Source organism: Chondrus crispus, genomic scaffold (genome assembly GCF_000350225.1).
Source record: "Chondrus crispus Stackhouse genomic scaffold, scaffold_163, whole genome shotgun sequence".
Classification (NCBI taxonomy): Eukaryota; Rhodophyta; class Florideophyceae; order Gigartinales; family Gigartinaceae; genus Chondrus; species Chondrus crispus.
This window is the reverse complement of record NW_005179031.1, coordinates 130,680-144,518: the sequence shown is the minus strand read 5'-3', so window position 1 is coordinate 144,518 and position 13,839 is coordinate 130,680. Positions and strand designations below refer to the sequence as shown.

Genomic DNA, 13,839 nt, shown 5'->3' with positions numbered 1-13,839 from the left:
GAGGCCAACTACCAGAAGCTACGCATCCGGCAAGGCCTCCGCCCGGGATCCCCGTTCAGCCGCCAGGGGCCGTCCGCTTGGCGGAACCAGCGTCAAACAGCCCCCGCGGGCGTCAACGTGGTCGAGGAACCGCACCTCGACCATACCGAAGACCACGTGGCGCGAGCCGCTGATGAAATCCGCGAGGACTTGCTGCTGACGGGGGAAGCCGGGGAGGACGCGTAGAGGCGACGACGTCTCTCCCCGTGCCCAGCCTCAGAAGCTTAGGCACCCCCGATCCGGCTGCGCCAGTGGAAGCGCAGCCGGATAACCGAACGGAAGTCCAGGCCATCTGCTTCTTCAAGAAGCAGAATTACAAGATCTCCGCGACGGTTGGTCAGAAGCAGGCGTTGATGGTCGCCATCACGCCAGTACTTGAATCAGGAGCCGGCCCCAACCTCATCCATTTACGGTGTGTCGCCGAGTCGTGGCGACCATCGATAAAACCGGTTCGGAACCCAGCGCTCATCGACGCGTCAAACCGCGCGATGAGGGCACTAGGGGAAGTCCCCCTGCTCGTCCGAATTGGTGAGTTTGTTGCAGGCGTCCCGTTCCTGGTAGTCACGAGCCTCGCCGTGGACTGTATCCTCGGTACGACCTTCCTGGATCGCCACGTCAAGGCGATCCTCCCACCGCAACGGAAGGTCGTGTTCCACGACGCGCCACCCGTGGCGTTGGTCGGAACAATCCCCTCGAGGCACGACCGCAAGATGGCCTCGAGGAGCACCGCACAAAAACTACCGCCGTCGGATAAACCCAAACGGAAGCAGGTGGCGTTCCCCGCCAACACACCGTCACGGAAGATCCGCCTCGTCAGTGGGGTGACAATTCCCCCGATGACGCAGGCCATGGTGAGGGTCGGCACGCCAGTGGGGGCGTCATGTTTTTTGCAGAACTCCCCAAAAACCGCGCACAAGAATTTGACTCTCATGGCACAGGGGGTCATGGATGTTGTCCCCGAAAAACCGTTCTCGGTAATGCTCAGCAATTTTGGGCACCGCTCGGTTCACATCCCGAAGCATACCGTAATCGGACTGGCTCTTCCGTCGCCCACTCACATCCTGACCCTTGGCGATTCGGCCGCGGAAGCGGCCGAAGCTAAGGAAGGGGGAGGGATATTTCATGCCAACCTCTCAACCGCAAAGGATGGCGCGGAAGAAGCCGCCGATAACCGTACAGACAAGGGCGGGGCTGAAAAAGCCACGCTGCCCAAGGCGCACCTCGGGGCAGTTGGAACGGATAAACCCGAAGACACCGCCGCCCCTGAGGAGGACCCCAACGCCTGGCAGGAGGACGTCCACATCGGTGCCGAGGACGAGGAAGTGCGCTCGGAGGTCCTCGTGGTACTGTCCGAATTCAAGGGGATGTGGACCGGCCGGCTGGGAAAAATCGGGGCCACGAAGCACCGGATTGAGCTCAAGCCCGGCGCTCGCCCGATTTACCAGGCGCCTTACCGCGCTGGACCAACCGCACGAGAAAAAGAGAAAACGGAGATCGACCGCATGCTCCGGGCAGGGGTAATCGAACCCGCCACGGCCGAGTGGGCAAGCCCCGTTGTATTCGTCCCTAAAAAGGATGGTACCATGCGGTTCTGTGTCGACTACAGAAAGCTCAACGCAGTCACCGTTCGGGATTCCTATCCGTTGCCGAGAATGGACGAGTGCATCGATTCCCTCGGCGACGCTACTGTCTTTACCACGCTGGATTGCAACAGCGGGTATTGGCAAGTAGAAATCGCCGAGGAGAACCGCGACAAGACGACGTTCGCGTCGCACTGCGGGTTGTACCGATTCCTCCGCATGCCGTTCGGTTTGAAGAACGCCCCCGCAACCTTTCAGCGGGCCGTCGACATCACACTATCGCGGGTAAAATGGGAAACCGCACTGGTCTACCTGGATGATGTTATCATCTACTCCAAGACCGTAACGGAACACGTCGCGCACGTCCGCAAGGTTCTACGCCTACTGCGGGACGCGGGCGTGTCGCTGAAGCTGTCAAAGTGCGCCTTCTTCGACACCTCGGTCACCTACCTGGAACACGTGATCCCACCAGGCAGGTTGGAGGGCGAGCGCCGCAACGTGGTCGCCATCGAGCGCGCTCGACCTCCACAGAACCAAACGGAATTGCGGTCATTCTTAGGAATGTGCAATGTTTACCGCCGGTTCGTGAAGGGCTTCGCGAAGATAGCCGCTCCGTTAAACGGGAAAACGGGCAAGAACCAACCCTTCGAGTTCGAAGTCCTGACCGATAAGGAATACGAGGCGTTCGTGGAACTGAAGAAGCGCCTCGTGTCCCCACCGATATTGGCCCTACCCCGGTACGGAAAGAAGTACACCCTGGATGCAGACGCGTGCGCGTACCATGTTGGCTGCGCCCTGCTACAGGAGCAGCCGGACGGCGACCGCCTACCGATCGGTTATTGGAGCTGCGCCCTCACGGACGCGGAGAAGAACTACACCACTACCGAGAAGGAATGCCTTTCTGTCGTGTGGAGCATCCTCACGCTTCGACCATGTCTATATGGGAACAAGTTTGACCTCTGTACGGATCATGAGGCCCTCGGATGGGTCCTCAACTTGGCGGATAGCTCCGGCCAGCTAGCGCGCTGGCGTCTCCGCCTAGCCGAGTACGACTACGACGTACAGTACCGACCGGGTATTAAGCACAAACTCGCGGATGGTGTGTCACGCCTCCGAGTGGACGGCGCGACCTCCAAACCGGTTGACGACGAGGTCCCGTGTTTCGCGGTACAATGGCGAGAGGAGGACCATAACCCCCGCCAAGGTACCGTACACTGGGAGGCCCCCTTCGACCCGGGGAGAGCTGAGCACGCGTTCGTGGTTATACCCGAAGAACGCGACGTCTCATCCGTAACGGTGGAAGAGTTCCTTCGGGAACAGGCCGAGGACCCCTTCTGTAGGGCGGCCGCCGAGACCGTGGGAAACCCGGACTCGCGGTACGACGTTGACCGATACGGGTTCGTCGTCCGTAACTCCCCCCTCCGATAGGACCCTGCGGCGGGTTGTACCGAAACGGCTCAGGGCGAAGATATTGTACCTCGCCCATCATACCCGCCTGGCAGGACACCCGGGCGGTACGAGGATGTACTATACCCTCCGGCGGGAATATCATTGGCCGCATATGGCCAACGACGCCTTCAGTACCGTACGGAATTGCGCGTCATGCGCTGCCACCCGGGGAACCCTGGTGAGGCGCCAGAAGGATCTCAAGGTCTTCCCAGCGGCAGGACCGCTGGATTTCGTCGCAATGGACGTGCTCGGCCCCTTACCGAAGACGGCGCACGGGAATCGCCACGTGCTCTTCATGACCGCCCGGTTCACCAAGCTGACGCGCAGTATCCTGTTACGGACCACCACCGCGTCGGTTGTGGCTAACGCCTTCTTGGAAAACTGGGTATACGTATACGGCGCACCACGTTACGTGCTAACCGATAACGGACCGCAGTTTGCCGCCAAGTTCTTCGACGCCGTGTGTGCCCTCCTGGGGGTGAGGCATTACCTGACTACCGCCTATCACCCCCAGACGAATGGGCAAACCGAGCGGTTCAACCGTACTCTGGTACAGCGCTTCCGACATTATGTCGCGGAGCATCAGAGGGACTGGGACGAATACATCCAGCCCCTGACCTTCGCGTATTACACGCAGGTCCACCGGTCGACGGAGACAACCCCGTTCGACCTGGTGCTGACGCGACCACCGTCCGGTTTGGCACTGCCTGGAACTGTACCGCAGGATGCCGTCTCCAACACGGAAGATCCGAGGACCCCGATACAGTACAAGCGTGCGACGCTGCGTAAACTCCCCGACGTCCTTGAGGGCACGCGGGTGAAACTAACCGCGTCGCAAAGGCGATACAAGGCCGACTTCGGCGGCGTCGTTGCCGGACATGCCGAGCATGGCGACGCCGCGTGGCTTGAGGTCGGCGCCGAGCGCGCGCAGCGTTTCCGTCCGGTCATCGAGGTGGGAGACCTGGTCTATGTCGACCGCCCACCTCGGCCATTGACGAGTACCGAACGGGGAGACCTGCCGAGTATTGACGGGGGACTCTCCGTCAAGCTTTTACCGAAAACGGAAGGCCCGTTTCGGGTCCGATCCGCTACGGAGACCACAGTGGTCGTCAATCAAGACGGGGTCTCAAACCGCGTGAGCATCGACCGGATAACCCGGATGCCGCGGGGACCCTGCGACGTTACTGCGGCCGCCCCGACCCAGCCCGCGGCGGACGGAGAGCCCGAACCCGCCGCGGAGTATGTGGTCGACCATTTGGTCGGTCACCGGGAGAACCGCACAGGAACCCAGTACAAGGTCCGCTGGTATGGCTACGCCGCAGCGGACGATACCTGGGAACCCGCGGAGGGACTCCCCCAGGCCTTCATAGACTGCTTCTGGCGCACGCGGGCGGCCGCACGCCACCGCTAACACCGCACTGGGCGACCCAGCGCGGGGCGGGACGATCCCGCGGAGGACCTCCCCCGGGCCGCGATCAATCGCCACAGACGCATGCGGAACCCCGCGCGCGTCATTGCAAACCCCGCGCCGGAAGACCCGGCGCAGGAGGGGGCAAGGCCGCCATAGACGCACGCGGAACCCCGCGCGCGTCACCGCAAACCCTGCGCCGGAAGACCCGGCGCAGGAGGGGGCAAGGTCGCTACAGACGCACGCGGAACCCCACGTGCGCCACCTCAAACCCTGCACTGGAATACCCGGCGCGGATGGGGGCGACTCCGCGGAGGGTCTCCTCCAGGCGGCCACCACCCGTTTATGCCGCAGGCGGATCCCCCGCGTGCCGCCGCTCGAGCCGTACCGGATGGACCGGCGCGGAGGAAGCTGACCCGCCGACAGGACGACCCGACGCGGCGGTGGTCAAACGGCTCGGCGCCCCGGTGCCTACCCGCTGCCGAGAGATGGAACCCAGCGCGTAAATACCATATGGGGACGACCTCGCCGGGGCTCCAGGGCACTGTGGACCACGAGTTGCGCGAGACTCGCGCCACTCAGTGGCATACACCGCCCGGCACGTGTGGCCGCTGGACCACGGCGGCAGTTCAATACGCCTCCGATCCTCGGGGAGTACCCAATCGGAGTTCGTCAACGCGCTGAAAAGGCCACCCGTCGCGGGGCGGTAAAATCCGGCTAAAATTACCTACCGGACGGATGCCCTCCAGTGTCGCGGGGGTAGCTGGGGGACCCGCCCCGCGAACACTTGGTACACTCACCGCGCGGAGTCTCGCCGGCATGAGGCAGAGGGTAACCCGGCCGCCACGATGACGACCGGCGGGCAGGTGGGGAAAGTGGCGCTGTAGTGGCGCCCGAGCCCTCGCCTACCGGGGCGGCGGAGCCGCGGCTGGGGGTATCATGAGCAAGGATGCGCCGGAGCCCCCTGCCGGGCGGCAAGCCCCCGCCGCGGACGCGCGAGCAATGCTTCACACGACCCCTGTCACGCGCCGGACCCGACCGGCGCGGAGGGACTACAGTACCGAGCGGGAAGGGCAGTGAAGAAGAGGAAGAAGAAGGAGAACAGGGGGCAATTTACTGGAATGGACGGGACCTGGTCCCCGGAGGCGGTTCGCTACTCTCCCCGCCTCCCCCACTGGCATTACTCACGGCGTTGACGCTTGGCAGAGGGCTCCGCTCCCCGCACCGCCGCGCGGGCGGAATCAGCATCGGCTGCACCGTACAGTCTCTTCGCGGAAACCTGCTCGCTCAAGACGGCGAGGTGGTCCTGTGCCGCACGGATCCGCGCCATCGTCTCACTGCGCAGGAGATCCTCGCCAGTGTCGCGTTGGCGGATGGCGAACTGCAAGCCGGCCACCCACGCCCTGAGCTGAGTCGCCTCGACCAGCCAGGCGCGCGCGGACTCCAAAGCCGCCGCGAGGGTGGTCGGTGCAGGGACACCCGCGTAGCCGCACTCCGTCTGCAGAGCGCGCAGGGCGGCCTGCGCGTCTGGGACCAAGACGGGGGCTTCGTCTGCTAGCGTCACACTCGGGGCTCCATCGGCCGCCACGGAGGGGGTCTGTGTCCCCGTCCCGGTCATTTCGCTGACGGGGAAGACGGCTGGACCCGGCACCGATCCGGTAGCTACCGCAGAGAGGTTGTCCCCCGCGGGCTTGACAGTAGGAACCTCGCGAGGGGCCCCCACCGGAGCGGGGTCCGTGACCGGCACTTCCATGACCGGCGTTTCCGTGGCCGGCGCTTCCGTGGTCGCAGGCGGTGAATCTGCAGTGATCGCATCGCCCACCGTAGGAGGCGTCGAGGGACCGACTGGAAGGCCCTCTCCGAGGGCGGTGTCCCCCGGCATCGGTAGAACCGGCGCGGTCGACACGGGCAGAGACTCAACGGACGGTTCGGCGGGAGTTCCGGCGGAGGCAACCGCGGCGCCCCACCCGTCACCGGAGGCGATGACCGCACCGTACGACGGCGAACCGTCGTCGGGCAGGGGGTCGTACCAGGTGTCAGCCTCCGCCGACGTACCATCCCAATGCGGCATCCGCAAGGAGCAGCCGCGGGCCCAACTGTACCACACGAAATCGCCGCGCTCTCGAAGGGACCAGTCCAACCGTTCGGAAAAATTGAGGATGGCCTCCGCGCCAACCGGGTCGAATGACGTCCCCTCGAGGATGGCGGCCACCTCGACCGATCGGATGAGCTGCAAAAGCCCCGCCGATAGCCGGAAGAGAGAGCCTCGCTCGCCGGGTTCGTTCTCGTTCCGACTCGCCAGGCGAGGGTCCGGACACCTTGTGAAGAACGGGAGGACGTCCCGTGCGGCGTGTAGGAAACACGGAAACGCCAGGACGGTCCACTCCGAGAGCGGGATGGCGTCGATCAGTCGACGCATCCCGGGCGTCGCCTCTCGCCCGAAGGAACCGTCTGGCATCCACTGCGCTGCGGCATACGCCAGCACGCTGGGGGTGGGGACGCAGAGGTACTGTGGAGCTTCCAGATTGCTCCAACCGTCCGGTAAGGCTGGGTATAGCTGCCCCCTAGCGCCCGTGGGCACGGCGAAGAATTCCGTCGTGTGCCACATGTGGAAGTAGGCATCGGCGCGGCGACACCGCAGCCGGCTCTCCTTGGCGGAATTGTCGCCCCACCGCACACGGTTGGCCACACTGTACCACCGGTCGAACAGGCGGGGGAATGCCACCAACTGCACGTGGGGCTTAGGATCCACGTCCCCGCCGAACCTCTCGAAGAGGCTGAACAACCGCGAATGGTACTGGTCCTCACCCGCACAGCGGATGTACAGAAGATCCGAGCGGGAATCCGCCATTACGCGATGGGGCACGTGGACCCAACGGGTCCTCCAAGCGGCCAGGCGGTTATCTTGGCGGACTCGTCCGCGAGGGGAGGGCGTGCGGATACCCCGCCGCCTGGGGATGGCCCCCAAACCGAGCGGCATCGGGGAAGGCCGTTCCGATGTAAGCCTAGACGGACATCGGCGGCTGCGCCTGTGAGGGGTTGCGACCACCCCGGGGAATCCGGTGGTCCAAGTCGGCTCCGAGCAATAAACTCCAAACGGCACGAACACCCGTCCGGAGCCAGCCGGATGGCGGAGCCTCTGTCGCCGGGGGCCTGGTCGCGTACCGGTCCGGCGGTACCGGGCGGTTACCCGCTCCGGCCGCCGCCTGCCCCGTGGCTACAACCCAGTCGGGGGACCGTCTCAGTACGGTCGTCTCGCCGACTTGGGGAGCCGGGGCTGAGCGCAGAGGGCGCGGCAGGGGACACTGGACGGCGGGAGGGCCGCGCGAAGGAAGAACCCCCGCGCCCGAAGCTCGCACCCGCGGGGCTGCGATGCTCGCCGCGGGTTGGCCCACGGGGCCCGCCGCCAGCGCCGGGTGAAAGGTCGGGACCGGCGCGGCTGGCGCCGTAGGGAGCTGAGCCCGAGGGGGGCGACCCCGCTCGGATGATCGGTTGTCCATACGGGAGGAGGACAGGGGAATGAGACGAGATGAAGAAGTGGAGATAGTGGGGTGCATGGTGTGGGGTGATGTGGAGGAAAAGGAAAGCGTGAGGGGACCCATTGCCGCGCCAGGGGATCCGACGCGGTTAAATACCAAAAACTCCATAGGCTCCCCTATGGAGTTGGCCGTAGTCCGCTCGCGTCCCTGTGGTCGGCGCGGGCTTCCCCGTACGGATGGGACACCCTGCAAGCCGGTCATGTCAACCTCCAGTCGCGACGGGGACGTGTCACGGAGTAAGGAAGGGGGTCTGTGGTACAATTCCACACCACGACCCCCGGTGGGAGATGAGAACCGCCTGGACGGGCGGTTACTACTGTAGTAATCGTGCACGCGCCCTCTGAAAGCACAGTAGTACCTCCACGGCGTACACGTGGCATAACCGTTGGCGCCGGTCCTGGCCACGGGCACACGTGTGCGACCCGTTCGGTAAGTAATTAGCAATTAGTGGTTAATGGTACTAATTAGCCAATTTAGTACAGTAGCTGGTATACCGTATGTAACAGCTACTGTAGCGGGACAGGTCTCCTGGCGCCCCACTTAGGGGTTAAGACCGGGGGCACCTCTCCCGTTCCAGTAAACGAGGGCAGACTCGCCTCCCTTCCCTTTACGGCTTTTTGCTAATTCCGTCCGGTTTTACCTCTAAGCCTCAGGCTTCTAACCCGTGACCGGCTGTGTGGTTATAGCACCTCCACTCAGCTGCGCGTCACCGGCCACGTGTGCCTTCCCTCTTTACGAGTTCTTCCGATCGGTCTGCGCTCGCGTGGGTACCCCGCGTCGCGCGCTCCATCACACTAACCCCCCCACGTTTCCGAGTGGTCGGGACGTGGGTAGTTGTACCACATAGGTAAAGCATGTGATAAGGTACATAGCGCATGTGATATATGTGCGTCCACGGGTCGACCAAAAGACAAGAATAAGGTCTCGCTGACACATGTCAATGAAGCTTTTAATGTTGAGATACAAGCGGACTATGTTATAGTATATATCAGGGAGGAAAATTTCGAAGTGATGAACATGATAGACCTCGGGACGAGGTACGGAGAAAAGACGATAGCAAAGACGCGCTCGTCAGAAAACATGACGGAAATGCTGGAAAGCGAGTGGATATATCACCACGGTGCCCCGGAAAAATTAAGTGCTGACCCGGAATTCTGCAGGCCGTTCATGCAGCGCTTCCTAACTGCCCACAATATTGAGCTGAGACCTAGACCATCACGGTCATCTGCTAAAACCGGAAAGATTGAGAGAAATAATGGCACATTCAAATTGATACTATCAAGACTATCGAAAGAAAACAGCACGTCGTCTCTGCAGACACTGGTTGCAAGGGCATCTTTTTTAACAAACATATTCCACGGAAACGCCATGCTGAGCTCATTCCAGCTAGCGAGAGGATACTCGCCATCAATATTAGGGATGCCAAGTCAGGAGGTCTCTCAGGAATTACTAAATGCACATGTGGAGACAGTGGCAATTAGAACGGTTCAAAAGGTCATGCGATCTAAGGTGTCATGCGTACAGCCACACACTTCATTTAAAGCGGGTATGAAAGTGTGGGTATTTTACAAAACCTCTAAGCAGAACGACAGGCCAAGATGGGTTGAAGCAAGGGTAGTAGAAGCACAAGAACATGTCCTCAAATGTCGCAGAAGGAAGAAAGGGTTACCAATGGGTGTGGCATATGAACACGTCCGCATAGCTCCGCAGGGAGAGCTCACCAAGGAGCTTTTGCAGAGTAGTTTGGAAGACGAGCTGATGTCAATAACAGAAATGGGCAGAGATGACGACACGGAACAGAAGGAAGATGATGAAAAAGGAAACATGAAGGTCAATGATGACATGCCAATGGAAAATGATGACCTAAAAAAGTAACACGATTGATGAAGAGAGGGGTGAGATAGAAAAATCGCTTACCAAAATGCAGGGATCGTTCTTCAACAACAATGTTACGGGAAATCCCATAGAAGACATAGGGGAAACACCAGCCGGAAAGAAAAAGGAAACTGACGTGCCTATAGAACTGGAATCTCACGAACAACGTGTGTTGGATGACATACATGGAATCCTTGGATCCCAACAGGTCAATAGACGCAAGATGGAATGCGCGCCGCCGTGGATAGTGCAAAAAGCGGTCCAAGAGGAATATGACTCAAATTGGCCTGACTCCTATGTGGAGGTACAGGACGCAGATGTGCCCAAAGACGCAAATGTCATTGGCTCACACGTGATGTATAAAGTGAAAGTTGAAGTAAACAATCAAAAACGATTGAAGGCCAGGCTATGCCCCCATGGCAACCACGATGATGAAAAGAATAATGTACGTAAAGACTCGGCAACGGCACAGTTTGACGTGATAAGAATGCTGTGCAGTGTGGCAACGATATTGAGATTCAGGATAGGGTGTTTGGACATCAAGGGAGCCTATCTACAAAGTGGTCCAATACAGAGGGACATCTACGTAAAATCGCCTCCGGAGTTGAGAGAAAAGAGGGGTGTTTTATGGAAACTGACCAAACTGCCTTACGGAATCCCTGAAGCTGGGCGTCAGTGGGCAAGGGTGTTCGAGCAATAGCTAATGGAAAAAGCCAACTTCACTAGAGTAAATGGAGTACCTCAGATGTTCTTGAACAGAGATGGCAAAGGAGAGATACAACTCATACTGGCAAAAGTGACCGATGACCTAATCATAGCAGGAGAAACGAAACAGATCGAAGTGTGCAATGAGCTAATAGCTGAAAGATTCCCAATCAGCAAAGTGATATTGGGAGGGCAGATAAAATTCAACGGGGCTGATATAGAACAGGACAAGCATGGGTCCATAAAGATGTCCATAGACGGGTACATGCACGCGATAAGCCAAATACAACTGGACAAACCAAGGCTGAAGATGTCACAAGCAAGAGCGACACCGAAAGAAATTGCCATGTTCAGAGCAGTAGCAGGCGAGCTAGTGTGGCTGGGGGGAGGAGCACTGCCACAAGCAGCATACGTCGGATCATATATGCAACAGTGTGTACCCTACTTAAAGATCGAACACATCATAAAAGCAAACGGAATGCTCAAGGAGCTGAAGGACCTTAAAGCCGAGATCGTGTACAAAAGTTTAAAGGGTGATATAACGATGGCAAAAGTGGAATCCTTCTCTGATGCTGCATTCAAAATATCGCGTGCGAAGCAGTATGGACAAACAGGAATGATTGTAGGAATAAGCTTGCAAGTGAAAGGGGAGTCGGAAACCTTTTACCACGTGATCGATTGGGCCAGCAGGAAGCAAAGAAGGGTGTGTCACTCGTCTTACGGGGCTGCGATACTGGCCTGCGCCGATGCTGACGACAGGGGATATAATGTAAAAATGGCAATGTCATGGCTGTTTCCGTTGGACAGCTTCAAGCATATACTGAACGTAGACTCGAAGGATCTGTACGACACTGTAACTACCCTACACGAGGGGAGAGATTACCGTCTCAGGCAGACGGTACAGCGCATAAGACACTCATTCGAATCAGGGGAGGTCAATGTCATCCGGTGTGTACAAGGTAAGGCAAATGTTGTTGATGCGTTGACGAAAAGGACGCCTATCAGCTATAGAATGCTGAACAGGATAATGTCAACGGGAATACTACAACTGCCAGCACCAAGGTCTTTTGAAGTCGATATCGAAACGTGGGTTTAAGTCGAAGAAGGCGGAGTCTTCATCGACTGAGGGGTGTGTGAACCAACCTGCGTGTTAGCGCATAGTGTTTGTGAACTGGTACATACAGGTTGAACACATTTTACACATTACGAATATGAAACGGGGTCATACTGGAAGTGCACGTGTCACAATTGACGCACGCCGCAATGCGCCGTGGCCGTTCAGTGAGGGGTCGCATAGGCAGAACTCAGGGATTGGAGGCACTCTAAGAAAGTGCAAAAGGCAGCAAACGCAAAAAGAAAGAGCGCAGAGGAACGGGAGTCGCAGGACGAGACGAGGGAAGAATGATCGGAACTTAATAGGGAAGCTAGAGTACGATAGTCTAAAAAAAAGGGGTCCGGGCAGTGGGTAGAGCAGACCGAAACACGCCAGCCAAGTGCTGAATATATCGCAACGACCACAGACACGACCAGCCTTACTGTAGACAGAAGGGAGTCAGCCATACCAACATACGCTCTCTGTTGGTATGACAAGCAACGATTTTACAACAGTTTTTTTAAACGGGTCTATTTTTCGTACAGGAGTTGTATCCCAAATCTCCCCCATACTTGCCACAAATCAGCCCAAAATGCTTTACACCATTAGAAGCTTCTCGTCTTTTACTAGACAGGGTCCTCAGCGGAAAGGGAGTCGCTCACTTCTCTGTTCACCTTCCCGCTATATATACTCGGTCTCGTCGGGCTGAAACCCACTTGCACTCATCAATTTCAAACCGACAACACAACCGCTCATCTTATCACACAGAAAACCGACCTTCCGTTAAGAACAACCCGCTCAAGAAGATGAGATTCTCCGTTCTTCTTCTCATCGCCCTGGTCCTTCTCTTTGCCACCTCCTTCGGCAAGCCGGTCCCCGTCGCTGCTGATGAGCTCATTCGGGCTGGCAAGGGTCTCTCCGTCCGTAAGGGGGACCAGCTCACGCTGCTAGATGAAACGGCCGTGCGCGATGATGATGATGATGACCATGATGATGACGACGATGATGATGATGATGACGACAGAAGGCCGAGAAGGAAACGCAAGCGGCGCAGACGTAGGTGCCGTTGCCGTTGCAGGTGGAACAAGAAGAGGTGCTGCAGGTGCAGGCGCCGTCACAGGCGTGGACGTGGGGATGATGATGATGACGATGATGACAGGTTTGACGATTAGGGAGGGTTGGTAGTTAGGTTTTCCAATTTCCTTTATTCTGAGGTGCTAGTAAACTGATGCATATGATGCTTGTTTCAACTGTTGTGGACGAAATTCCTAGTAGGAAGTGGGTGACAGACAGGCTGGCCGAATTGATGGAAGTTGGCTTACCGCGAATAAAACGTTTCATTGCTATACCAGGTTCGTCGAAGCAGGGATGCATTAAATTCAAGCGAAAAGATGTGAAGAAGAATTAGTATCACAGCTGTAAAGCTGACTACTCGTCTGCTACCGGCAGTTGCCGAGCGTTCTGCGAAATAATCGCCTCCAGGTCGAAGTAGTGGTCCGTCATCGAAAATGTCCTTCTAGTGCCGAGAAACCTTGTAATGAAACTAGTAGAGCAGGAAAGGGGAGTGTTGGCCTTGACCTTAGTGCGATTTGAGCTCACGTTAAAAGAGAGCTTTCTGAACATTCAGCCAAGTGCAGAAGAATTTTTCGACGGAAATCAGTCATTGCTGGATGCATACGAGTGCATGTGCTTCACCCAATGGCATGGGGAGCGCGATCGAATGCTCGCCCGTTATAAGTGTGTGAGTTAACATCATCAGAATTTCACACAGAAACCGCTGTTGACATCATCCCAACAATCAACAGTGGCATCAGGAATGCGCTTTTGCCAAACCTTGCGTAAACACATGTTACAACTGCAGTTGATCTCTTGCGCTGCGATAAAGATGTTCAAGCTCACTTGCTCAATTCTTTCGTTACCGTGCTACTCTCTCTATCTGTCTTGCTTTTCTTCATAGACGAACTCTGTGTGCATCATCTAGGAATCTCTCTTCCCGGAAGGAGGCAATCACACCCAAGGCTTGTCTCAAAGCAAAAACGAGGGGCTCTCCAAAATTGAGAGTGTCATGCCATGCCGAAATCCACGGTCTCAATGGAAACGTAAACAGTAGAGCTATAGTTATCTGAATTATCAAATGCGACTGTCTGTCTA

General features: G+C 58.0%; 3 protein-coding genes across 3 annotated transcripts; 1 reads left to right on the top strand and 2 right to left on the bottom strand.

Moving 5' to 3' along the window:
- Nucleotides 1-3,695: 3,695 nt before the first annotated feature.
- On the bottom strand, nucleotides 3,696-4,016 carry CHC_T00002956001 (hypothetical protein). The gene has a single exon (XM_005714020.1). The coding sequence runs from the start codon at nucleotides 4,014-4,016 to the stop codon at nucleotides 3,696-3,698; it is 321 nt and encodes a 106-aa protein (XP_005714077.1).
- An 8,623-nt stretch (nucleotides 4,017-12,639) lies between these two features.
- Nucleotides 12,640-12,873, top strand: CHC_T00002955001 (hypothetical protein). Its single transcript, XM_005714019.1, has one exon. The coding sequence runs from the start codon at nucleotides 12,640-12,642 to the stop codon at nucleotides 12,871-12,873; it is 234 nt and encodes a 77-aa protein (XP_005714076.1).
- Nucleotides 12,874-13,029, bottom strand: CHC_T00002954001 (hypothetical protein). The gene has a single exon (XM_005714018.1). It carries the CDS (start codon nucleotides 13,027-13,029, stop codon nucleotides 12,874-12,876), a length of 156 nt encoding a protein of 51 aa, XP_005714075.1.
- Between the last annotated feature and the right edge of the window lie 810 nt (nucleotides 13,030-13,839).